General features: G+C 41.2%; 2 protein-coding genes across 2 annotated transcripts in view; both read right to left on the bottom strand.

Moving 5' to 3' along the window:
- The window catches only part of PANX1 (pannexin 1), a 58,175-nt gene extending 50,932 nt beyond the window's left edge, over positions 1-7,243 (bottom strand). Inside the window, exon 1 of the mRNA XM_066370779.1 lies at positions 4,867-7,243. Coding sequence (XP_066226876.1) covers positions 4,867-5,047 — 181 coding nt within the window. The 5' untranslated portion in view covers positions 5,048-7,243. The remainder of the gene's footprint in view (positions 1-4,866) is intronic.
- A 6,373-nt stretch (positions 7,244-13,616) lies between these two features.
- HEPHL1 (hephaestin like 1) overlaps positions 13,617-27,208 on the bottom strand; it is an 84,610-nt gene continuing 71,018 nt past the window's right edge. Inside the window, exons 16-20 of the mRNA XM_066360727.1 lie at positions 25,267-25,489; positions 23,356-23,495; positions 16,336-16,498; positions 15,777-15,854; positions 13,617-15,681 (exon numbers count right to left, since the gene is read on the bottom strand). Of these exons, the coding sequence (XP_066216824.1) occupies positions 15,479-15,681; positions 15,777-15,854; positions 16,336-16,498; positions 23,356-23,495; positions 25,267-25,489 (807 nt within the window). The 3' untranslated portion in view covers positions 13,617-15,478. The remainder of the gene's footprint in view (positions 15,682-15,776; positions 15,855-16,335; positions 16,499-23,355; positions 23,496-25,266; positions 25,490-27,208) is intronic.

The raw sequence follows: 27,208 nt of genomic DNA, 5'->3' as shown, positions 1-27,208 counted from the left end.
GCCTCATTTTCTTTTCTTCCTTTCTTCTTGAGGTGGTGGGGTGGGGTGACAAAAGGGAGTAATAAATAATGAAATATGGATCTTGTAATTCACTGGGTCTATTAAAATCAGGGAACAGTATGTACAGAAACAGAACAAATGCTATCTGGGTAAGTTCTAGTATATTTTTTAAATCGATCCCATCATTACTAAAAGTCTGCTTATCTGCAAATCATACTCCTTTCTCTATTAATGCTATTCTAGTCAGCTCCGATGACACTGAATTGAGGTTTTGAATATTTGTGATGAAAACTTTTTAAACAGTTTTTCAAGATCATATCTTATAGATAAAATCACATCTTATAGATAATGTAATAATACTTGGATCTCAAAATGCTAAAACCCTACTGTCACCCCTGATAATTCTTTTCATTTGCTCTCTCTATTGAATGCCTACTACGTATCAAGTTTTCTGCTGGAGGCTATGGGCAGAGCAGTTAACCTGGTCCCTGTCCCCAGTGAAAGTACAATCTGGTAGGGAGACAGTACTCAACAAATAATACAAATAATTGCCTAATTGCAACTGGCAGTAAGTTTTAAGAAGGAAATTTATAGTATGCTCTGAGAACACATCAAGAAATCCACTGAAAGCTGCAATTAAAATGTCTTTCTTAAAACCAGGAGCACATTGCCTGACCAGGGGTGGCGCAGTGGATACAGCATTGGCCTGGAACTCAGAGGACCCAAGTTCAAAACCCCGAGGTTGCTGGCTTGAGTGCGGGCTCATCAGCTTGAGCCCAGAGGTCGCTGGCTTGAGCAAGGGGTCACATGCTCTGCTGCAGTCCCCCAGTCAAAGCACATATGAGAAAGCAATCAATGAACAACTAAGGAGCCACAATGAAGAATTGATGCTTTTCATCTTTCTCCCTTCCTGTCTGTCTCTATCTGTCCCTCTCTTTGTCTCTCTTTCTGTCTGTCTCAAAAAAGAAAAAGAAAGAAAAACCAGGAGCACATCAAAATGCCTCCTCCAGTCTTCTGATAGAGTCACATTTAGACAAGGCAGCACTTTTCTTATTTGAAATAAGAATCAGAAATGCAAACCATCCTGAAAGATGATTTCACCCTTCTGGGAAATCAGATACTGCTCTATTTTCCTTCCAATGTTGGGAGGAGGGGAACATTTACAAAGATTTATGCACACATGCTTCATGTGTAATAGCAGAAATTTTGAAAGAACCTAAGTGTACATCACCAGGCTAGTGCTTAGAGCAGTGGTTTTCAATGGCCAGTCCACGGACCAGTGCCAATCCACCAGAAATTTTGTGCGAGTCTGTGAAAGAGTGAATCATCATGATGTTGTATGAAGATAATCTAAACTCAGTGACAACAGAGCAGATGAATTAAGTCACCCAGTTACTGACTCAGATGAAGAAAACAAGGGGAACTGTAAGCAAATACTATCAGAAGCAGCTGCAGTTATATCTGTCCTTTGGCTCTCTGGGGCTGGCCCAATTCCTGCCTGGAATGACAGCAGCAGAGCACAGCTAACCCAAAGGGACCACATCTCTCTGTCCAGAACTACAGCGGCCCACTGGGAGGGCAGCAGAAAGAGCAAGCTCCCTGGGCAGACCAGATTCCCCTTCCCAGGGGGCACTGGCTGCCTGCACTGCTCATCTGGTCCAGCCCGCTAGGCTCAGGGCAAGAAGCATCCTGGCAGGAGACAGGAACTCCTCTTCCCTACGGTCTTCTAACACACCTTGTTAGGGCACCAGAGAAGCCAAGCAGCTCTGAGGCCTGCATCAACCTATGCCTAGGGTACTACAAACCTTCTCCAAACCCCCCAAGAACATGAACTCCATTCAGAGTCTGGTCTACTGAAAGGTACCGGCATACTTAGGGAATTTGTTTCTTCAATAGTGAATACTAGGATTTCAGAGCTTGAAGGTTACATGGTCCAATTGTGCTTGTATTCTACAGAGTTGTTACCCAACTCTTTCCTAACTCTCTCTCCCCCTCCCAGGGTGAAATGTGCTGCACCTCTAGAGGCATCTAGGGACAGCTGTGTTAGAAATGAGGGTCCTTGTGTGGCACAGAACTGTCTCCCTGCAGCCAGCACGTGGGGCCCGTGTGAGCTGCTGAGGGGGCTGACGGTCCCGAATTGCCCTGGAGTGGACTCCACTGCAGCCACCATGCTGGCACCCAGCAGAGCCTCAGGGTCAGTCTGCTGCTCTGTCAGTCTCTAAGGCAGGGGTCTCAAACTCAACTCAGCATGTGGGCCGTAGAGCAAGATCACAGCCGTTCGTCGGGCCGCACTAGGTCTACAAAAGGCACCTGTTATGCAACACTTTTCTCACTGCAGTTGAAAACAAAAAAAAAATCAGTACAACAAGCACAATCGTACATGCAGTTTACTCAGTGTCACAAAACGACCAGAAACTGTAGTTCGCATCACAAGTGCTGTTAACTAAGCTAATATCTAGCTAGGATGCTAGAGAAATAAAAAATACAAGTAGGCCCCTAGGCTTACTTAATTTTATCCAAAATATTTTGAATTTTGTGGATTAGTCTGCGGGCCGCACAAAATTGTTCGGCGGGCCGCGAGTTTGAGACCCCTGCTCTAAGGCCTGGGCAGGTTCTGTTCCTCTTTTCTGAAAGGAACCCTATGGGTTGAACTGGTGAGAAAATGGGCCAAAGACGGAGAAGAAGCCTTTCATATGACACCCAGTATGTTTTATTAGATGAAGACATTCTCCCTAACCTTCAACAGCCCGCGTCCTGCACTGGCCAGCTTCTAGAGACCAAGATAAGACAAGTGAGGTATCCTGTAGGTGAGGCAGCCACAGACAGGTTATAAAACAATACGCAGACGACAATGAAGGGTCATCCCAGCACCAGAGAGGCAAGGAGCCGTTCTCATGAGAGGGAGGATTGGAGCCATGTTTAAGTTTGCAGGCCTATTTCACAGGCCGGGTGCTCAGAGCTCTACACTGCCTTGTCACTGAATCACACACAACTCAATGTTACCTGCCAGCATGTCTGCTCTAGTGCCCAGCTGGGCAGTGAACTCCCACGAGGCAGGACAGAACCATGCCTCAAAGTCCTTCTGTCCCCCTCAATATCCAGCATTGCTACGCACACAGCATAAGATCAGCCCTTGCTGCATAAACCCACTCTCAGGCCAACTAAATGCCTCTCAGACAACCCATCAATTTGGATGTGTCCACAGCACTACTGGTGCAGGTAGCTCCAGTGTCCCTCTCATATGTGGCCAGAGGTGAAGTTTGACTATGGATGGTAACCAACTCCTCCCTCCTGGTATCAGGTGCCCATGACTGTTGCTCCTCCACGACAGGAACCATGCCTCATTTACACCTGGGTCTTCAGTGCCCAGCACTGGGTCCAGGCCACAGCTGGTATACTTAAGGGACATTTGCAGAGGAGAGAGACTATCTCCAGGACCCATGCTACTTGGTGGTTTTCCTTTCTACTGGCAGTCTCAATTCCCGGCCATCTGGAAGGCGGAAGGAACCCGATGGCTATGCCTACCCAGAGACAAGGAAAACCAAACACTTATTCTTCCACAATGAATTTGGCGACTTCCTGAGAAGTTGAACTTAGTGCCATAGATCACAAAATCAAACTCATCATCATCCTTTTCTAACTAACTCTCCCCTCAATTCACGGTTTCCATCAATAAGACCATTCTCCACTCACCCAGGCCTACAGCCTTTCCAAAACTCTGACCAGCCTCTGGCTTTCAGGGCCTATTAAAACCCAGGTACCCAAGTGCGGCTTACCGTTCCTCCATCTCTCAGAAATCACCCCTTTCCATCCTTTCCCATCCACTCTTGGCCCCTATGCAAGCACAAGACCTTAACTGAGACTCCATCTTACAGCAGTCTTGCTAATTCCATTCTCCCCTCCTTTGGGCTTATTAAGTGCTGTTTCCAACTAGTCCATCTTTTGCTCAAAAAATAAACTTGTACTTTATAAACCACCAAGTCTGTACTCTGTTCTAAGTAACCCAGGCCCATGTTCACTTTCCTATCCCAGGAACCATGACTAATCCTCCTGCCTCAGCTAGAACCATCACTCTCTCCCCTTCCATGAACATGTAACAATTTTTGCCATCTTAAAATCTTGGCCAAGGTCTCACCCTCTGCTTATCCAAATCCCACCCACACTCCAAGGCTCAGGGCCAGCCCAACCTCTCCCAGGGGTCAAACCCCACTGGTCTCTCCTTCTTTCCCCCACACCACCAGACTTCCCAATCTCACAGAACTGTTATGATCAAGTGAGAATATACAGGAAGGGGACTCATTCATCTCACATTCATAAGAACATCCAGGTGGAGGATGTTGGTATCTATTACCTGCCAGGTACAGCTATTTCCTATCATTCCCTATCCTGCAGCACTAAAGTTTCAGTAAATAGCAATTAAAATAAGATAACAATGGGAGAACATACTTTTTCATGGAGCACTTGTCTCCATATCCAAAGTTTAGCCACTCAGGAATTTCTCTGGTACAAAATTTTAGGTGATGATACAAATGTGTGTAGGGGAAAAGAGGGGAGACTTGTTTTGGGTAAGGTGCCGGTCATAAGAGTAGAACAGGAGCACTAAGCCACAGAAGGAATCAGTAGGGTGCAGGAAACACAACTGAGGAGTAGGGATGCGAGCAGAGTCCACAAGGGTATAAATGAAGCACGTGGACAAAGAAGGCTTCAGACCATAAAACTGGGGCTTCCTTTCTTCCCAACGTTCACACCCATCTCAGCAACTAGCACTGCCGGGGACACAGGGTAAAATCTCTTCTCTTCAGACCCGGGCACCGCCCAGAATGCCGGCTCAGCCCGGCGCGCCACGCCCCTCCCGCCCGGCCTCACCGATGGAGATCTCCTGCGCGTAGGCCAGCGAGATGAGCAGAAGGGGCAGCCCCACCGCGATGTACGTGACCATCTTGTCCACGGCCAGCTCCAGCCGCAGCCCCTTGAACTTGGCCTCCGAGGGCTCCTTCAGCAAGAAGTCCGAGAACACGTACTCGGTGGCCAGGTGGGCGATGGCCATGTCTGCGGCGCGCCGGGCTCGGCCTGTTGAGCCCCAGAGGAGTGGCGGGGGAACTGCAGGTTTGTAGCGAGGGCTGCGCGGCGCCTGCACCCCGTCACCGGCCGGGCCCGCGGCTTTCGCTTTTCCTTTGCCGGCCCCGGGGTTGCCCCCACATCGCACTAGCCTTTGTGTGTCCGTGCGCCCGGCTGCCGGCGACCTGGCCGCGCCGCTGCTGCCTCTGCTGGGCGCGCGAGCTCGCGCGTGCGTTCTCGGCTACTGGCAGGCGCGCACCCGCCCTCGCGCACGCCGCCCAGGCTCGGAGCCTCTCCCGTTCCCGGACGCGCGAGAATCAACCAGGGAACAAAGCGCCTCCCGCCCGCCCGCCGAAGCTACTTCCAGGCCGGCGCGCGCTCTCAGTCCGCTCCGCCGCGCTTTCCCGGAACCGGGAGGGAGACCGAAAGCCCGGGGTTGTGGAGTTCCCGGAAACCGCGGTGACGCGGAGCGGAGTGGCACAGCCTCCCGCTACCCTGGCATCTACATCCCCCAAAGGATCTTCCTATGGAGAGAATTACCTCATTCTGATCATTCTCGCGCACCTCCCATCCCCATTCTCCCACTCCTGACACCCGGGACTTTTGAAAACATTTGTAAAAGCAACACCTTAGCCGGAGGACAGAGTGATCCCCTTTTACATCCCATCCCCAACATTTCCACTTCGCGAAACAAGTTAAAAGGAACAGTGAATGCTTTAAAGAGCTAAGACTACGGTGAAAGCCAGTCGCGCGGTGTAGACTGAGAGTGAGTGGCAAGAGTCAGCGCGGGGCCGTTCCAGCTCTGAGTGACAAGGAGGCGCAGGGTCCACGGTGGTGAGCCCTGAATGTGACTGGGTCTCAGACCTCAATTAGAGCTACTCAGGCCCAGCTTCTCCTGCGTTCCTTGTCCGAGCCTTGGCCAAGTCTGCAGAGGGATGACTGAGGACAAGTGAATGTTGAGGGATAGCAGCTTCTGAAACCACTTACAGAAAGTGGGTTACGAGAAAATAGAAGACACTCCAGTGAACAGACAGGACCTTTAAACAAGAGGTCTCCTTGGCGCGGGGCTGGGCTGCCTTCTCTGCTCTTTGTACATGGAGGTGTGTGGCGGTCCATGTACACAAGTCTCTTCTATATGCTCTTAATTCCCACATTGTACATCTCCACCCTGACCTGTCCCCTGAGCACTCATGCAAGGGTCTACACAACTCTCCACTTGACTGACTTACTGGACTCCAAACTTATAATGACCAGAACTGCAGTCATCTTCCTCTCAACCTGAACTCCAGTCTTCAATATCTTGCTAAATGCATCACCATCCACCCATCTGCCCAAGCCAGAAACCTGACGCCCCATATTTAACACTTCCATTCCTCACAGCTCCCATAACCAACTTCCAAATTCTCCTGCTTTTCTCTCCTAAATATAGAAAACCTGACAGCTCTCCTCTCCCTGCACTGCCAACGCCTTAATTCAGGCCACCAGAGCCTCTTTCCTAACCACATACAGGAATGTACCCCCTAGGCCTGCAAGCCAGTCTCTCCCAGGGCTGCCAGAGGGAGCTTTAAAAAGTTCCAGTCTGATCATGTCATCTCCCCTTTCTTAAAGTGTACATTGCTTTTAAGATACTACTTCCCATACAGTTCCGTTTGTCAGGCTCTTGGGCCTCCTCCAGGCACTCCCTTTCCCAAAACATTTGGTAGCCTATTTGCCAGGCCGACTCTTACTCTCTCTCCTGATCTCGGATGGGTGTCACTTCCCCGAACTGTCTTCTCTGAGTACATTAAACTAGATGAGGTCACTTTGTTACACATTCTTGCAATACTGGCACTACTGGTTACTAGTTGTGAGCCTTGGAAAAGTTACTCGACGCTCCTGTGCCTCAGTTTTCTCATCTATAAAGTGCTAATACCACTTATGATTGTGATAAGGATCAACTGACAACCTATATAAAGCATCTAGGACAGCTCCTGAGTGCTATGGCAACTGATGAGTGCAAAATAAGTGTTGTCTGTTATTGTTGCCCTCTATTTTTTCTTCTTAATGATAATCACAACTACAATTCAATGAGTGTTTAACTGTTCATTTATTTAATGGTAAGCGTCACGAGGGCAGGCCCATGCCTGTGCATCCCACTCTTTTCTCTAACACTTAGCACAAATGCCCTACATATAGTAGTTCTTTTAACAAATATTTATTGCAAATATTTATTAAGTGTCTGAAGGAATCTGAAAATGTTTCACCTTGAAACTTATTTAAAAACAGTAGCCCAGCGTACATTCATTTATTCACACAGTCAAGGGCAGAGATGGGCCAGTTCTGGGCTTGATGGGGAAGCAAAGATGAAGTCAACACATCCCATTTCCTCAAAGACCTCATGGCTTAGTGAGGGAAGTAGGCCTGTGCACAATGAACTATAATGCAAGTTGGAAAGGGTAAGTGCTTCTGTGAGAGGTGGGTGTGCCAAGGGAGGGTGCATAAAAGAGTGGGACCTAGATGTGGATCAGTCTGTTTGTGGCAGGCAGAGCTAGGATAGGAGCTTTCTAGGAGTGAATGAAAAAAAGCATGGAAACTGTGACCCTTCCCTCTGGGTCAAAATCTGCACATCTAACAGGCTCAGTGCCTCCTCTTCTGGAAACCTTCCTGATTCCCCAGCTGTGATGAATCGCTCCCTCCTCACCACTTTCTTTTTCTGGTCCAGCACTTAGCTTATTTTCCGTTGTGTGATGGTTGACATTATATATCAAGTTCCTGTGAGGATCTGGACAGATCTGCAGTTTTGTAAGTTGCCCTTGGCCCTGGCAGAGTTTTATGTTTAGCAGAAGGTCAACCCATGTTTGTTGAATTTGCAATAGAGTCAAGAAAGAGAACTTGCTAGGAAATGGGAAGTGGAACATGAAACGCTGTAAAGGAAGGATGAAGGTGAGGGAGTCAAAAATGAAAAGGGTTGAGGCCAGAGAAAGTAGTCTGTACATTTTTGTTTTTGTTTTCTTTTTTCTTTTGAGAGTCAGGGAGAGAGAGACAGGAACATCAAGCTGCTCCTGTATGTGTCCTGGCCAGGGAATCGAACCAGCAACCTCTGCACTCTGGAATAATGCTACAACCAACTGAGCTATCTGGCCAGGGCTTTTTTTTTTTTATATATATAGATAGAGAGGAAAGGGGAGGGAAGGGGAAAGGAAGCATTCATTTGTTGTTCCACCCAGTTGCACATTCATTGGTTGCTTCCTGTGTGTGCCCTCACCAGGGGTCAAGCCCACAACCTAGTCGTTTCAGAACAGCACTCTTAACCAATTGAGCTAACTGGCTAGGGCCTGGACTTTTTTTTTCCCAGCAAGAATTAGGAAGTATTTGGAGGAAGTAGTATGAGTGGTGCTTTAACAAGGTGAATCTGGCAGCCAGTGTAGAGTGGATTGGAGAGCAGAGTGGAGGTGGAGAGGCTGGGTAAGAGACTGTCAAAATTTTGCAAATGAGAAGTAATGAGAGCCCAGCCTGGTGCCTGCTTTGAGGACAGAGACAAATGGCACAAAACAAGGTGATAGCTAAGGGACCCATTTTTCTACTTCAAAAATTAGATCAATCTTACAGGTGCCAAGATTTTCTAGGAGAAAAAAGGAGAAAGTAACTTCAACTCTTAGATTTGTCACTTCCTTGCTGCGTGACCAAGGATGTGTCACTGGAAATCTCTAAGCTTTAGTTGCCTCATTTACCAAAAAAGGATCATACTGCTTACCTCACTGGGTTGTTCTGAGGAGCACATGTGATAATATGTGTAACAATGCCTGCCACTTCATGGGTGCTTGGCATTTGATAAGCTATCATTACCAACCTCAGGAGTTTAAGGTGTCACACAAGAGTATATGTAACATTGCTTTAAAAAAAACAACAACAAAAAACTTTAATTTTTAGAGCTGTTTTAGATTTATAGAAAAACTGAGCAGATGGTACAGAAAGTCCCCATATATGCCCACTCCTGTACCCAGCTTCCCTATTATTAACATCTTATATTGGTATAGTACATTTGCTATAATTAATGAACTGATATTGATACATTAATATTAATTAAAGTCTACCTTATTCAGGTTTCCTTACTTTTTACCTTGTATCCTTTCTAGGATTCCATCCAGGGTACCACATTATGTTTAGTTGTGTGAGGAAGAGGGACCACACACTAACCCTGACCAGCTCAGGGTAGGCTGCATGGTAAGCCTCACAAACTCACAGACCGAGAGTAACCGCATGGGGTGATGTGAACATAAAAATTCCTGACCGAAAGCAAGTCATGGCAGGTAGCCTTGTCCTAGGCTAGTATCTTCCCTGATAAAGGTCAATCTTTGAGTGAGCTCATGTCTTTTGCACCTTTGGAATCTGAGAGTAATCCTCCTTTTTCAGAGCCCTCAGGACAAAACCTCCCACCAGAGCAAGAGACCACAACCCCTCATTGTTATCTGATTGCCCAAATGTCATTGTCGTGCTGAAACTGTCAATCGTTAACTGTCCTGTACCCACCAATGTAAACGAAATACATGTCTCTTTGTTTTGCTTTTTATCCAATGTCAGAGATTCCCCTGCTTTGCTTTCTCCTGCCTCCCTCATCTTCCACCAATGGGTTTCACGTAACCCTGCTCATGACTTCTTTGATTCTAGTGTATAAAATAAGCTGTAAGTTACATAAATGTCTAACCACTATGTTGTACACCTGAAACAAATATAATAATGTATGTCAACTATAAGTGAAGAAAATTTTTGTTATTAAAAATAAAAAAAATTATAAATAAGTTGTAAAACTGCCATTTTCAGGAGTTTTCTCAGTTCACTGAGATTTTGCTTTCTAGCTATTTTCATCAGTTTGTCCCAAATAAACTCTTATAAAACTTTCTTAGGCTGGACAGTCTCTTATCATCAGTTGTCATGTTTCCTTAGCAAACTCTTGGCTGTGACTGTTTCTTAGAGTTTTCTTGGTTTTGATATTGCTTTTTAAAAATCATTATAAAGTACATTTGGGAATTAAAAAGCCCTCCCGGCCCCCACCCCTTGACCCAGTGTCATTTGTTAAAAGGACGCCAAAGCAGTTGTGGCCTCACAGCTATTGTCCCAGAGCTGTTTTGTTTGTTTGAGACCCCTGACTTTTGACACTTGAATAGGAGACCTTTAGCAACCAAAATAGTCAAAATATGTGAGCCCACTACATTATCTGCTCTATTTATATATTCATTCATTCATTCAAGTAATATTTGCTGAGCAATGGTTATGTAGCTGTACTAAGGTCCAAGCTAGGCATGCAGCAGTGAACAAAACAAGTCAGGGGTCCTTGCTCCCATGGAGCCTACAGCCCAGTCAAAGAAGCAGACAGCAATGACTCTAACAGAGCAATTATATGATTCTGTCTTGTGATAAGTGCTACAAAGGAAAACAATGGAAATAAGCAATAGCAAAAAGATGGGCCCGCTTTAGAGAGGGCAGTCTGGGAAGCTCACAGATGAATTACAAAAGGTAGGAAAGAATATGAGGGCGCTGGAGAAGAAGAGCATTCCTGGCATAGAAAGCAGAATATGCAAAGGCCCTGAGGGAAGAAAGAACTCACAGGGCACAAAAACTGCTAAAGGCTGGAGCTGACTCTAAGCTGGAGAGGTAGGCACGGACCAGATCAGAATGGGCCTTACAGACCAGGCAAAGGAGTTTGAATGTTATGAAAAGTGAAATGGTAATGTTAGTAGATCAAAGCCAGGATTTTTATGATTTCAAGTCTTAACATTTAAACCTTTAATCCATTTTGAGTTTACTCTTTTGTATGGTGTAAAATGTGTGGTGACCACATAATACAATAGACAGATATTATACTATAGAATTATTTACCTGAAATCTATATAATCTTATCAACCAATGTCACCCCAATAAATCAATAACCCCCTCCCCAAATCCTGAAAAAGAACAAAGTCAGGCCCTGGCTGGTTGGCTCAGTGGTAGAGCGTCGGCCTGGCATGTAGAAGTCCCGGGGTTTGATTCCCGGCCAGGGCACACAGGAGAAGCGCCCATCTGCTTCTCCACCCTTCCCCCCCCTTCCTCTCTGTCTCTCTCTTCCCCTCCCCCAGCCGAGGCTCCATTGGAGCAAAGATGGCCTGGGCGCTGGGGATGGCTCCTTGGCCTCTGCCCCAGGCGCTAGAGTGGCTCTGGTCGCAACAGAGCGATGTCCTGGAGGGGCAGAGCATCGCCCCCTGGTGGGCAGAGCGTCGCCCCCTGGTGGGCAGAGCATCGCCCCCTGGTGGGCGTGCCGGGTGGATCCCAGTCAGGCGCATGCGGGAGTCTGTCTGACTGTCTCTCCCCGTTTCCAACTAAGGAAGGAAGGAAGGAAAGAAGGAAGGAAGGGAGGAAGGGAGGGAGGGAGGGAGGGAGGGAGGAAGGAAGGAAGGAGTCAGAATCCAAAACAGGGTTATTAACTCTGAAGCCTATGATCATTCTGCAGTGTTATAGTGTCCGCCCCTGAGGAAAATCTGTAATTCTAAAACAGGTTACAGAGGGGACTGGAGGACAGAAGGATGAACACAGAACCACAGACAACAGTGTGGTGGTAGCTAGAGGGAAAGGGGGGGGGAGGTAGGTAGAGGTGGGCAAAGGGGGGGAGGAATGGGGATGAAAGAGACTTTGCTTTGGGCTATGGGTGCATGATGCAATGGTGCAGATGATGTTTTATTCAGTTGCATGCCTGAAACCTGTATCCCAACACATTCAATTAAAAATAAGTAAATTAAAAAAAATAAATAGATAAAATGGGTTATATAGGTGCAGGCTGACCAGAATGGGTAGGTAGAAACAGACTGTCTAGATAGCAGAGAAAAGGGATGAGGGGACGGTTGACTCAATGAACTAGATAAATGTGCTAAAAAAAAAAAAAAGTCAACCAATGCTTGTGCTGCCTGTTTTTTTTTTTTTTTTTTTGGTCTTGTTTACATTAGTATTCCTGTTCTCAGTAACTGAGTACATTTTGGGTGTTTGCAGAAAAGAAAAAAAGTGAAATGGAAAGACATGAAGGGGTACTCCCCAGGAAGTGGTGCGGTGAGATGTGGAAGAACATGGCGGCAGCTGTGTGGAGCGGGTGGAAGGAGCAGAATGACAGTGGCCAGCCTGGTTAGGAGGCTGCTGCAGGGAGCCAGCTCAAGCAGGATCTATGGTCTGCAGCCTAATGACAAACACATTTTAAAATAATTAGCATAAAGATGGTACGGAGAGAGTTGTAACAAACTACTACAGATTTGGTGGCACACATTTACAGTCTTTGAGTTCTGGAAGTCTGAAGTCTGAAATCAATTTCACTGCAATGAGATCAAGACGTCAGCGAGCCGTGCTCCCTCCATAGGCCATGGTGAAGAACCTTTCCCTTGCCTTCTCCAGCTTTTAAAGCAGCGTTCTTTGGCTTCTGGCCCCTTCCTCCATCCCCAAAGCCGGCAGCATAACATCTTGCTTCAGTCATCACATTGCCTTCCTCAGTAGTTAAATCTCCCTCTACCTCTGCTTTAGAAGGACACTTGTGATAACACATAAGGCCAATTTAGGTAATTTAGAATTTCCATATTAAGATTTTTAACTTAATCTTACTTTGCAAAGTCCGTTTTGTCATATAATGTAACATTCACAGGTTCAGAGATTAGGACAGAAAATCTTTGTGCACATTATTCAGCATACCCCAGAGAGCAAAGGAGAGAAAAGGTCCCAGGGTCAGACCCTGAGGCATGGTAACATTTAAGTCAGAAAAAGGAGTAATTAGCAAAAAAAGACTGAGAGGGAAAAGCAATTGAGGAAGATGGAAGGCTGGCAGGGGTCACAGAACCAAGAAACTAATGAATGTTTAGAAGAAAGGAGCTCTCAATTACTGTTGAGAGGTTGGGTAAGATAAAGATGGGGAAGAAACCAGTGGAAATGGCGAGATGGTTCTTGATTTTGACAACAGCAGATCGGGATGTGGGAGAGCAGTGGTACAGGCACAATGGATTGGAAGCCACCGGAATGGGCTGAGGAATGCGCGGGGTGAAGCGGCACGGGCCAGCCAGAGTGGACAGTGCTTTAAGTTATGCTATGAAGGGCAAGAGAAACTGGGCTGGAGGGGGTTATGGAGTTAAGGACAACGGCTCTTTTTTTGCTTCCTATTTTTAATGATAAGTATTGAAGATGACTTCATGAAGGAAGAAAAATTGATAACTGAGAGAATGAAGTCCTTAAGTAAGAAGGGATGAGGACCAGAGCCGAGTGAGAGACTGACTGGGCTTTTCGTTTTGTAAGAGGAGCCAAAGATGTGTGTAATGTGGTTGATTTTCTCAAAGGTGTGAAACTGAGAATGAAGAAGTGCTATACTTGAGGAAACAATGTTTGGGGAGAGTCATATTGTTTGTGGAGCTATATTGTTATTTTTGTTTCATTTCCTTTCACAAGTATAACTAAGACAGCTGCTAAATATCTAAAATATAACCCTCCTTTAACCAATCCCGCACCCCAGGTTTAATGATAGGTAGTTTCTAGATAAAAAAACAACAACAAATAAATGCAAATAGCCATCTTACGTGAAACTTTATTAAAAAGAGAAATGGTATAGTCAAACTACTTTGTGGTTTTATGTTTATTAAAAAAATAAACTAAGAGGAAAAACTTACAACTAACTAATTTGTTGTCCAAGTGAGTTATAAGACATGTCTCATAATTGTTATTATGAAATTATACAGCCTACACATGTATGAGAAGTGTGGAGTACCTACTACAAAATCACATTATCATTGATTAGCAGGGTGGAATTCAAAATCCTTTGGGTACCCTGCTTTATAGGATATTCACCAAACTTTGAACAGAACTATTAGCATTCACATCCTGTTTTATGTAAAACTAGCTTCTATCAAATGATCAGGTTCCCCTCACCAAGATAAACATGAGAAAGTATGAAAGGTCCCTCCACCAGAGTATTTATTAGGTCCTACTCATTCGTCTGGACATCCAAATGATCCATGGCTAAGGCAGATGTACTGTTATCACCTATCTGGCACTGGCACTAGCATCACAAGGCATCTTGCCCTGAGCTTAGGGCAATTTCTCAGTCTAGTAATGAACAATATTACTTTTATTAATTTTACACTTAATATTTAGGCAGGCATACAGAGCATGGGTTGCCTTGTAGTGGGTTGAGTTTCATTGTTCAATATTTTATTTTTGCCATTGAGCCTTGAAAACTGTAATACTAATTTTGAAAGCTGATTTAATGATGTAAAAAAAAAAATTGGCACTGGGACTCTCTTCTAGCCTTTTTTCTTTCTTTCTTTCTTTCTTTCTTTCTTTCTTTCTTTCTTTCTTTCTTTCTTTCTTTCTCTATTTTATCTCTTTCTTTCTTTCTCCCTCTTCCCATAAAAGGCTATGTCTTTACACGGTGTGAAATTAAGAATTTTGTGAGATGTCCTCCTCCTCCCAACCAGTCAGCTGCATTGCTGAATTCTTCCTGGTGTTTCTTACATGATGAGACTGTTTTTATTTCCTAGAAGATGAAAAATTGAAAAGATCCCTGAGGTGAATAAATAATAAGATTCAAGACTAAAGCTTAGACTTGTCTTCTGCAAAGTTTCCCTCCATCTTAGAAGCTCGCACCAAACTCTCAGGCAGTCTCTGACTCACTGTGGGAGAACTGAACCTGCTGTTTCACAGATCTCAGTCCTCCACATTCTAAAACACAAATGCAAGTTCTCGAGTTGAATCTTGGAAATATAAAGATTGCCACCGAAACATATTATAAAAACAAGTAACGTAAAGTGAGTCATAAACATTCAGGTATCTCTATAGTCAGTAGCAATATTTAAAAAAAAACATTGTTTTTGTAACAAACAGTGTAAAGGTTATCTATGTCAAAGTGGAAAAGGCCAGGAGAGCTGGGTAAAGCCTCTAGAATATTCACTCCATCCGATACTATCAACAGATACTGACATAGGCATGTCCATGAACTTGGCAGAAAGTTACATATTTTCCCTGAAACAGCTAAGGAAAGCATCTTACGTAACAGGATTGCAAAATCAGTGATATTCCAGTTAGATGCCTGAGACAGTGTAACTCCAGAAGCTAAAGCCTTTGTGTAACTCTAAAATCCTTTGACAGTTAGCTAAGGCAGTATTCACTGTCTAAGCTAAGAATTAAAACAAAGATATCTTTCAAAGGGTCTCTGCATATCAGCAAATTCATTCTGAGAACAGGCTGACACTGCTCTGTCAGTCACACCCATTCTTGTCTTTCTGTATGTTATAAGTGAAGATTGTTCACAGCCCATTTTAAAACAAATAAATAAAAGCAAATTGCTTGATTGTGACCCAGAAGATCCAAGCCTGATCCAGGATACAGTGTCAACCTTCCTTGGTGAACAATGCCTTGTCCACTTCCCTGCAGAAGAAGACCAGCCAGTTCACAGAGCATCTGTGGGGAGTGCGCAGGACTGGACTTCCTGGTATGCTACCTGCCTCCTCGCAGAGCACCGTCTGAGAGAGAGGATCACCGTGACAATCAGGAGGAGTAGTCCAATGATGAAAAGGATGACCAAGGCTGCTTTAGCTCCTCTGGGACCCAGATTCTTGCCAAAGAAATAGATTTCGTCCTTGACAGGTTCTTCTGCAAAAAATAAAAGAAAGGTGTCAGGTCTCTGCTTTTCCTTGGAGAGTCAACACTGACCATTCACAGGTAGGGTTCAGAAAGGGGGTTGTTACCATTGGAGGACATGGTGGTGGTGGCCGGGTGGGACACTCTTTGAGAAGGAGACTTGGTGGAGTAAGGAATCCTGTTGTCTGGACAAAGAAGACAAGTTGACTGTTTAATAAATAACAGAAGTAGATTCTTTTCATGACATGACTTGTTTCAAGAATTATAGTTGTATATCATTTCACCAACAAGGACTTTATCCCATCAGTATCTGTAAGTCTTTCTTGGATTTTCACTGTGTTATTCTTCATTCCAGCACACATACTGCTCCTATCCCAGCACCTTTCAAGTGTCTACATATCTATTAAGATTCATCTGGAGCGTTATGGCCTCTGTGGAACCTTGGCTCATGTCCACAAACTGTTAACCATGGCTTCCTACTGCTGTCACCGAACCCTGTACTCCGCACTCTATTTTGGCATATTTCATATTCTGTTATGGTTACCATTTACATATCTGTCTCTTTTGCTTGACTCTGACCTCCTTGGGGGTCTCATGCATCCTGTTTCTAGGGTCTACAGGAAGCTTGGTGCTATCCCCTGGCATCACTGACAGACAATAGTATACCTATGTTCCGAAGGACCGTGTAGGTTGTTTCCATGCCAGCATGGATGTGATCAGATACATGACAGTGTATCAGCCATGTCCCTGGGTGATCCGCAAACAGTTCAATGGTTTGGAATGTCCCAGGAAAGAGATCATACACGTCTTCTCGGTAAGATTTATCTATCTGCAGAAAGAAGGAAATAATAAAGATAAGAGTAGAAATCAATAAAATCAAGAATAGAAATATAATAGAGATAAATCAAAGAAGCCAACTTGGTTTTTTGAACAGATCAATACAATTGATTGTTAGCTAGCCTCCACAATGGCCCCCAATGACCCCCCCTCCTGGTTATCATAACCTTTGTAGTCCCCTTCTACAGTGCATGAGAGTTGGTCTATGAGAACAATAGCATATGGCAGAAGTGATGACATTCCACTTCCAAGAATAGGTTACAAAAGACAGTTGTTTCTTCTGTCTTATACCCTATCTCTTGTTTTTTTCCTCTTAAATCGCTCATTCTAGGTGTAAGCCTTGCTATACCCGCTTGCTGAGGAACTGAAGCCTCCAGTCATCAGCCTTGTGAGTGAGCTTGGTAGTGTGTCCTCCAGCCCTAGCCAAGCCTGATGACTGCAGTTCCCACTGATATCTTATTGCAGCCTCATGAAAGATGCTAAATCTGAACCCACTAGTTAAACTTCCCAGATTCCTGACCCAGAGACATTGCATGATAATAAATGTTTATTGTTCGAAGCCACTAAGTTTTGGAGTTATTTGTTATGAGTAATTGATAACTAATACAAATCTCTAGACAAACTGACCAAGGAAAAAAAAGAAAAAGAAAAAAGACACAAATTTTAAATATTAATAATGAAAGAGGGAGACATCATTGAGACCTTATAGAAATTTAAAAGGATAATAAAGGAATATTATGGACAATAGTTCATAAATTTTATGACTTAAGTGTTATGGACAAATTCTTTAAGGTTAAAAACTAGTAAGTATCACTATTCAGGTTATCTATTAAAGAAACTGAAATTATATTAAGACCTTCCATCAAATAAACTCCATGTCCATAGGTGTTCATTGGTAAAATTTACCAAACACTTAGGGAAGAAACAGTACTAATTCCAAACTTCCAAAAAATAGAAGAGGAGAGAACACTTTAAACTCATTTTATGAGGCTGGCATTACCCTGATACCAAAACCAGGCAAGTAATTTACAATAAAAAACATCTAATACCAATATTCTTCATGAACATAGATACAAAAATCTTTAAGGAAACACTAGCAGATAGAGTTCAGAAATATATAAAAAGGATACTGCATTATGACAAAGTAAAGTTCATCCTGGGAATGAAAATTGGTTCAACATTTGAAAATCAATCAATGTAATAATTTAAGAAAATCAATTATCAGAATGAAAAATATAATCACCTCAACAGATGCAGAAAAAGCATTTGATAAAGTTTAACATTTGTCCATGATAAAAACTTTCAGCAAACTAAGAATAGGAGGATCTACCAAAAAGCCTACAACTAACTTTAGAGTCAATGATGAATGATTTCATGTTTTTCTCCTTAGATTAAAATAAGTCAAGGATGTCCACACTCACCACTCAATTTAACATTATAGTTAAGCTTCTAGCCAGTGCAATAAGGCAAGAAAAGACATAAAAGGCATATAGATTGAAAATAAATAAGACTGTCTTTATTCACAGATAACATGATTGTCTATGTAGAAAACCATCCCTCCCCCAAATGTCCAAATAGCTACTAGAACTAGTTTAGCAAAGTGGCAGGATACAAGGTCAATTATATATAAAAAAAATCAATTGTATTTCTACATATTGGCAATGAACAATTAGAAATTGAAGTAAAAACAATACCATTTATTCTATCACCAAAATCGATGATATACTTAGATGATAATCTAACAAAATATATGCAAAATCTGTATGTGGAAAACTACAAAAGACTGATGGAAGCAATCAAACAAGTTTTAAATAAATAAAGAGATATGTCATGTTCATGGATTGGAAGGCTCAATATTAAGATAGCAATTCTTCCCAAATCAATGTACTGACTCAATGCAATTCTAATCAAAATCCATCAGGATTTTTAAAATAAAAAGCAACAAGACTTTTTTTTTAATTTTATTTTTCAATTACAGTTGACATTCAATATTACTTTACTATATTAATTTCAAGCTGTTTCTAAAATTTATATGGGAAAGCAAAGATCTAGAATAGCTGAAACAATTATCACCTGATTTAAGACTCACTATCACACTAAAGTAATCAAGACAGTGACATTCAGGGAAGGACAGACATGTGGATCAATGTAACAGACAGAAATATGGAAATAGACCCACATACTGTATACATGATTTTGACACAGTGGGAGAAAGGGTAGTCTCTTCAATGAATGATGATGGAACAATTGGACATCTATATACAAAAAAGTAAACCTTGAACCATATATAAAAATTAATTTTAAATGAAGCAGAACCCTAAATTTAAAGCTATAAAACTTCCAGAAGAAAATATTTGTGACCTTGGGTTGGGCAAAGATTTCTTAGATATGATGCCAAAAGCATGATCCATAAAGAAAAAAATGATAAATTGGACTTCATCAAAATTAAGAATTTCTGCTCTTTGAGAGATGATGTTAAGGGAATGAAAAAATATCACAGACTGGGAGCAAATATTTATAGATCTCATATCTGGTAAAGGATGTATATCTAGTATGTATAAAGCTCTCAAACTCAACAAGTAAACAGCAACCTAATTTTAAAAATGGGCATAACATTTAGATACTTTATCAAAGAAGATTTACAGATGATAAGAGAAATAAACATATGAAAAGTTGCTCAATATCATTAGCCATTAAGAAAATGTAAATAGCCTGACCAGACTATAGCGTAGTGTATAGAGCATCAGACTGGGATTCAGAGGACCCAGGTTCGAAACACCGAGGTCGCTGGCATGGGCTCATCCAGCTTGAGCACAGGCTCACCAACTTGAGTGTGGGGTCACTGACTTGAATGAGAACAAAAACATGACCCCATGGTCGCTGGCTTGAAGCCCAAGGTCTTTAGCTTGGGCAAGGGGCCACTCGCTCGGCTGTAGGCTCTCCCCCCCAGTCATGGCACATATGAGAAAGCAATCAATGAACAAAAGTGATGCAACAAAGAATGATGCTACTCATTCTTTCCCTTCCTGTTTGTCTGTCCCTGTCTGTCCTTCTCTCTGTCTCTGTCACACAAAAAAGAAAGAGAATGTAAATGAAAAATAGTGAGATATCACTATACACTTAATAGGATGGCCCCAAAATAAAGTAAAATAAAAATGGAAGATACCAAGTGTGATACATATGTGTAATAAGTACTGTTATTAAACATTTCTGGTGGAAATGCATAATGGTACTGCCTCTGCAGAAAATAGTTTGGCAGCTCCTTACTGGGTGCTATCATCTGGCATCACTGAAAGACAATAGTGTACCTATTGCCACATGATCTACCAATCCAACTCTATGTATTTTCTCAAGAAAGAGGAAAATTTATGTTCGCACAAAAACATTACACAAATGCTTATAAGAATTTTATTTGTAATTACCAAAAATTGGAAATAACCCAAATGTTTCTCAATAGTGGAATGAATAAATAAACTGTAATATATTCATACAGGGGAACGCTACTCAATTATTAAACGGAACAAAACTATACCGATACACACAAGATGGATGCAATTTAAATGCCTGTAAAAGATGAAAAAAGTCAGATTCAAAATTCTACAGACTATATGATTCCATTTATATGACGTTTCAGAAAAGGCAAAGCTGTAGAGATATAAAACAGATCAGCGTTTGCCAGGGGTTTAGCATGGGAAAGTAACTGACTCTAGGGTGCAGCAGGAACATTTTAGGTAGTGGTAGAAATGTTCTATGTTTTGATTAGCACTGGTTATACCATTGTATGTGTTAATTAAAATAGAACTGTATAGCCCTGGCTGGATAGCTCAGTTGGTTAGAGCATTGTCTTGATAGGCTGAGGTTGTAGGTTCAATCTTGTCAGAGCACATACTGAAACAGATTGATGTTTCTCTCTCCTTTCCTCTCTCTCTAAAGTCAATAAATAAATTTAAAAGAGAAACAGAACTGTATATTAAAGAGGGTAAATTTTACTCAGTATAAATTATACCTTAACTTAAAATTTTTACATAAGATAATTTTATATATGCATATGAAATTTTTATAATTTTATAAAATCTTAATATGATTTTTAAAATGTGAGTTAAAAAAGCCAAGTTCTAGACCAGTGGTTCTCAAAGTGTGCGTCAGGGTGCACTGGTGTACAGGTGCACCCTATGTTATTCCAGAGAAATATGTGCCTGTTGGGGACCAAAAAACCAACAGAGTTTTTCGGAGTTTGGATTTTTGGGGGACAGAAGTGTGGGGAATTGGCTGTAAGCTGACAGTCTGCACAACCCCCCACCTTACTTGCCTGATTAGGTTGCAAAAGACTGTTAAGCTGTGGTGCTGGATTGTTTACACTATCCTCCATGCTCCCTGGAAAGACTGGAGGCAAGTTTCTTCTATCCTTTGTTTGGTGTCAAGTTAAGATGATATGTATGGTGGGGGTTTTCTGCACTTGGTAAAATTCTTGAGTTGCCTTGGAAATGTGACCAGAGACCATTGATTTGCTAATGGCCTCACTTTGCCCTATAAATAAAGCAAGATGCAGTTTTTGGGCGCCCTTTGTTCTTGCCAGCAGCAATTACAGGGCCCTCCTGACCCCATGTTTTCTTATTCTGTGTATTTTCTTAATTCTGCACTGTTACCACTAGGGAACTGGAATTACTAGCTGTGCTGGTTCGTGGCATGTGCCCAGATATAAAAATAAATATAGTTACTCTATTATACCATTTCATTATGGAAATACCACTTTTTTTGTTAACACATCATTATTACATTTATAATTAACACATCATTATATTATTTTTAGATAAATACACCCAAATAAAATGGATGGATTTCTCAAAACCAAGAGTGGTATTGAAGAATCCAATTCTCAAAGTGAGCAAAAGTTAAGTGTAAATAAAATAGGACTTGAAGGCTGACGGGCAGAATTTAATTTATAGCATTTTCCATCACTTAACACTGAACAACATGATTGGATTAGAAACCCATTCATAGAAGCTTCAAGTGATTTTAGTTTAACATTAACAGAGGAAGAACTGGCAGCTATATCCACTGATCGTGAATTGATGATTAAACATAAGGAATTGTCTCTTGAAGACTTTTGAATTTCTATAAAAAAATAATATGTGGCAATATCTTAAAAAGCTTTGAACATTTTACTACAATTTTCAACATTCTATTTACATAAATTAGGATTTTCTACCCTCAACACAATTAAGAGTAAAAAGAGAGGAATTCTTCAATGTGTTGACGAGGAAATGAGAGTTTGCCTTTCAAATATATGCCCAAACATTGAAGAAATGGCTAGGACACATCAGGCTCATGTTTCTCATAAACACAAGAATGAAAAAACTTAACACATTTGTGCCAGGACCTGCTGAATTTACTAAATCTTACTAAGAATGTATCTATATATATAAAAAGATAACTTTTTTGTTGTTTTTTTATTTTTTAACCCCTCTTTTTTATGAATTCTAAAAAGCATAACAAAAAATGTAACATAAAAATGTTTTTTAATGTCAGAATAAATTTAATTTTGTCATATTTATTTTATTTAATTACCATAAAAGCACCTTGGACTTTATATATTTTTTCTTTAATGTTTGACTTAATTATTATAACATATTTTTCAGAAATTTGTATATAGTGCGCCTACAATTATTTGTAGGATTTTAAATGCACCCGACTTCAAAAATTTGAGAACCACTGTTCTAAACTGATGGTTGCCAGAAGGGAGGGAGGGGCGCTGGGATGAAGAAAGGAAGGATTTAAGAACTACAAATTGGTAGTTATAAAATAGTCACAGGAATGTAAAGTACAGCATAGAAAATATAGCCAATAATATTGTAATAACTTTGTACAAGGCAGGTGGGTACTTGAAATATCAGGGGGACCACTTTGTGGAGTGCATGATTGTCTAATTACTATGTTGTACACCTGAAATAAGCACAAGATAATATTGAATTAAACTGTAAATGAAAAATAAAGTTTTCAAAAAGTGAGGTTCTGAAAATGAGCGTAGCCTTTCAACATGTAAAACTATAATCATTGTAAGCGAACACTTGTTGCCTTAATGTTGAATAAAGATACCGAGAGGAGAGGATATGAAATGTTTTGCTAAAGTACTTTTATTCCTGTGTAACTAGAAAAGGACCCATTGCAGGTTTTCCCCACAGATGCAATGTGCTTATGCTTCTCTGTTCTACTTCCTTGTGGACTGCACTGAGCACTCGAGATGACGGACTATTTGGACCTTACTCCCGGGAATTCTGATTCAGCAGGTCTGGGGTATGGCCTGCGAGCTTCCAGGTGATCTGTACAGCCAGCACCAACCATACGGCACAGGTGCTAGAGAGGCAGAAGGCCACACGTGACCCAGGGCAAAAGTCAAGGTAGTCTTGAGCCTGCGCCAAAGCTTCAAATAGCTCCTTACTAGATTGGACTATTGTGTTGGCTAATCACGTAGAAAAGAAATGGGAAAAAGAAAGAGAAAGAAAAAAAAGGAAGGGTAAGGAAAGGGGACAAATGACTGTGGGTGTTTTCATTACAATATTAATAGCACAATCCAGCGTGGTCAGAATTATTCTTTTTTAAGTCATAAGAAAACTCTCATCTGAAGCTTGAGAGGCTGTTTCTTTGTTTTTAAAAGCATAATACAATATATTACACATTAAGAAATTTCTACCTGGGGGAAGGGTATACTCACGTTATTTGGTTCCATTTTCTAATATTGACCACCACTCCTCACAAGCCTTATTGCCAAATAACCCTCTTATTTTTTCAGTAGAAATGCATTAAATTTATTAGTTCAAATGTCTCCCCCAAAGAATTTTCTGTACTTACTTTGAAAAGAAAGCTCTCGGCATGATAATGGACGGTATGTATATCCACTTCACTTCCTAACCCTAGCAAGTACCAGTTCGTCATTGTATCCTCATTCATGATGAGGCCAGGCAGGTTCCCAAAGATCTTGCCATTAATAGCTAAGATGGTGAAAAGAAAATAGTTTTTGATTAGTCAGAAGATGCTCATTACATAATCTGGTTTATTTTTTTTTTATTTTTTATTTTTATTTTATTTATTCATTTTTAGAGAGGAGAGAGACAGAGGGAGGAGCTGGAAGCATCAACTCCCATATGTGCCTTGACCAGGCAAGCCCAGGGTTTCGAACCAGCGACCTCAGCATTTCCAGGTCGACGCTTTATCCACTGCGCCACCACAGGTCAGGCCATAATCTGGTTTAAGAAGATTTTAAAATCTCAATTTTCTCATCTGTCTGATAAAAATTAAACAATCTCATTTGTTCTTACAAGTGTCCCCACCAGTCTAAACCAAAACTCAGATTACTGCAAAATCCTTATACAAAAAGACATAGAAAAAATAAATAGCCATTATTTTTGAAAGCTGCATTTTGAGTAGCAATGGGTGCTGTTTATCTATTTTGTTTATTCAGTATATTATTGTTATGGAGCAGATTACAACCTCATTTGTGAGGTAGCCAGATTTTACCATTCTGCAGCTGAGTGGATTAAAGCACAACTTGATATAAATCATAACTGAACCAATTAGGAGCTATTTCCTTAGTATGTTCACTTTCTGAGAACTACCTTGGGGCAAGTTTGTAAGCCTGGCTGACTCACCAAGAAGCTTCACATGAGCTGAGCCCATAACCTCACAGTGACAAAAGCAAGCTCACTTCCTCACTTTCTCCTAAGTTTTTATTCTGTGCATCGTGACACAACCAACTGAGTTACATTCAATAAAAATAGAGAGCATACTAAGACATTTTTGGGAGAGGGCAGCAAAATTGGTAGGGGGAAGAGTAGCTGAGTCAGAGATTAGGCTAGTTCTGATCTATATTAGCAATTAACTAGCCTTGTGACCTTGGGCAAGGCCTATCTTTTGGTATACTTTTGTTCAAAGGTAGATCTTAGTGAGAGCATACAGATGTGCCAATTAAACACATTAATCATGTTTAAAAAAATACCTTAAATTATGTAGAATTAAATAACATAGACATATTAAAACAGAAATTTGGTGATGGTATTTTATGTCCCAAAAAACAGTTACTGTATTTCCTCATGTATAAGACACATTTTTTTTTCAAAAAATTTGGGTTCTAAAATCGGGGTGCATCTTATACAGTGGTTGTAGTTTTTTTTTACTTGCATTTCTGCTTTTCATGCTTGTTTTTGTGCTCACTGTTGAAGACAGTGGTTTGTCATCAGACACATGAGGACAAGCTAATGGATGGGAGTTTTAACAGTGATGAGGAGGTGTATGAATTTTATGATGAATAAAACTTGAGTTCAATAACTTTATGTAACACATTTTTTTTTCAAGTTTCAGGCCCCAAAATTAAGGTTCGTTTTATACATAGGAGTGTGTTATACATGGGGAAATACAGTAAGCCCTTAAATTTGATCAATTAGAAGTTTCAATGTATTCTTATAAAAATATACCAATAAGTGGCAATTCATTTTTTACTTCCCAGTCTTATAATTTAGGGATCCCAGCAGTCAGAGGGAAAGCTCCTTAAAATGGTTGGTCCGCCACCTGGCTGGACCTTGCTGAAAGCCATCCAGTGGCTTGACTGGTTCCCCATGAAGGAAAGCTTTGGAGGATTTGCTTCAGTCCAGGGTGGCCCTAGGGATGGGGAAGAATTCGGGGAAGGAGGCTGCAGAATCCCTACAGTTATAGAAATTCCTATGAGTTTATCTCAACAAGGGTCTTCTTTTTAAACCTCTGAAATACCATGCATTCTGTTGCTCTCCTCAAAGTCAGCAGTGTGCTTAAAATCGCGTGGATCTTTATTGAGATACTTCTTGATATTTTCATCCAAATACCAAGATTCATTCTCATTAAATACCAAAAACAAGAGAGCAAATTCATAATCAACATCGCTTCTTCTTCCCTTTTCATTCAACACTCCTTCTCTGCATATAATCAGAGGACCCATCAAACCGCTGTATGTATCCTGAAAGAAAGTAAATTTGATTAGAAGAGGCTTTAAATAATTTAATAACACAAAATAAGAGCTTGTAAGAAAGCCATTGTAAAAAGACTACTGGACACACAATAAATATGAAGAAGTCCTGGAGAAACAAGGTGATCTTTATGAAAATTGAGGAATACAGTATTCCTAAAAGTTTGCTGCATAGTAAGCTCCTTGGAGGCTGAGGCTGTCTCCCTTACTTCTCACCGAGTCTCCAGAGCATAGGTCTGTGTCTAGTACATAGACGATGCTCAGTACATATTCAGTGAATAAATTAGTGCTTATTTCTACTTTTCTTTTGGCTTTTCAAGTGAGACTATATTTATAGCTATATACAGATGCTTAGAATCCACTTTCTATGGGTAAAAGTGAACCAGGTGATTAATTTACAGGATCATAGATAACCTTTATGTCAAGTTGTTCAGCCCAAACTTTCTTTTGAGGAAAACTCCCACATTTCCAACTGCCTACTTGGCTATTGCTCCTTCAGCAATTAAATCTGCTAAGCAATTCCACAGTGGACTTTTATGATATTTCCCTCAAACCATTTCCTTCTCCTAAATTCTCTATTTCTGCTAACAGTGTTTTATTATGTGTCATTTAGATCAGAAAACTTTATTTCAGTGTTTAGTTCCTCTTTCTTCTTCATTTAGTCCCATCTCATTTGCTGTCAAATCTTACATTTCGTTTCCCTTCATCATGCCTTCCCATTCTGTGACTTTCTTTCTTTCTACCAGCCACCCTTCTAGTGTAGGATCTTAATACCTCACCTTGGACTAGAAATCGGCTCCCCTCTGGTCTCTGGCTCACCTCACCTCCAGCCCATCCTGTTGACTGCCATCAGATTAATCTCATCGCTCCCATATCTAGAGGTCCTCAGTGACTCTCCACGGCCCACTGACCAGAATGCAAATCCTCGACAGGTCCTTAAATCTCTCATGTGCTTCCCCAGTGGATTTCTCCAGCTTAAGCTCCCCCACTCCTTTCCTTCTGTATTATTTACTTGGCTAAACGGGACTCTCAACACTTCTCAAACACACGTCTATCCCTGTTTTTGGTTTTGTTCTCAATGCTCTCTCTCCCTAGACTCTCCTTCCTCTCCACTTCTATAGATCTCATCATATTCACAATTTTGTTATAATTATGGGTGTGTACAAATACTTGGTAGGGTCATTTGCAATCACAAGTACTCAATAAATATTTGTTGGGGTGTACAAAAAAATAAAAAATAAGTGCGTGTTTCCCATAAGTCCAAAGTGTACTTTTATTTTTTGAAGTGTCTTGTACATTACTCTGTAATGGCTACACTGTCCAGTACAATTCAGTGACAATAATGCAGCCATCTAATATTTAAGAGGAAGGTTAAGATAACCTTTTATTTTTTAAATAATGGGTAATACTTACTTTTTAAAAATCATATATGACTTTAGTTTGGACTTTGATTTATGAGATATAATTAAAGACTAATTGTTTTACCATATACGTCTCTATCTAAAGTTAGCCTATTTGTTATTCAAATAATTTGTAGTTTCAGTTACTATATTTAGCATGTGCTTTCATTTCCTGAGCCCTGACAACAATGGTAGTGCCTTTACAAACTATAGATTCCATGCAAAAACCACAGTATAAATAACATTAAAATATATTTTTATTTTATGGTTATCTATTTACATAACCTCTCTGTCTTAAACAACTTTGCAT

Source organism: Saccopteryx leptura, chromosome 1 (genome assembly GCF_036850995.1).
Source record: "Saccopteryx leptura isolate mSacLep1 chromosome 1, mSacLep1_pri_phased_curated, whole genome shotgun sequence".
Lineage (NCBI taxonomy): Eukaryota > Metazoa > Chordata > Mammalia > Chiroptera > Emballonuridae > Saccopteryx > Saccopteryx leptura.
Note: the sequence above shows the minus strand (reverse complement) of the source record. Positions and strands in the feature narration are given on the sequence as shown.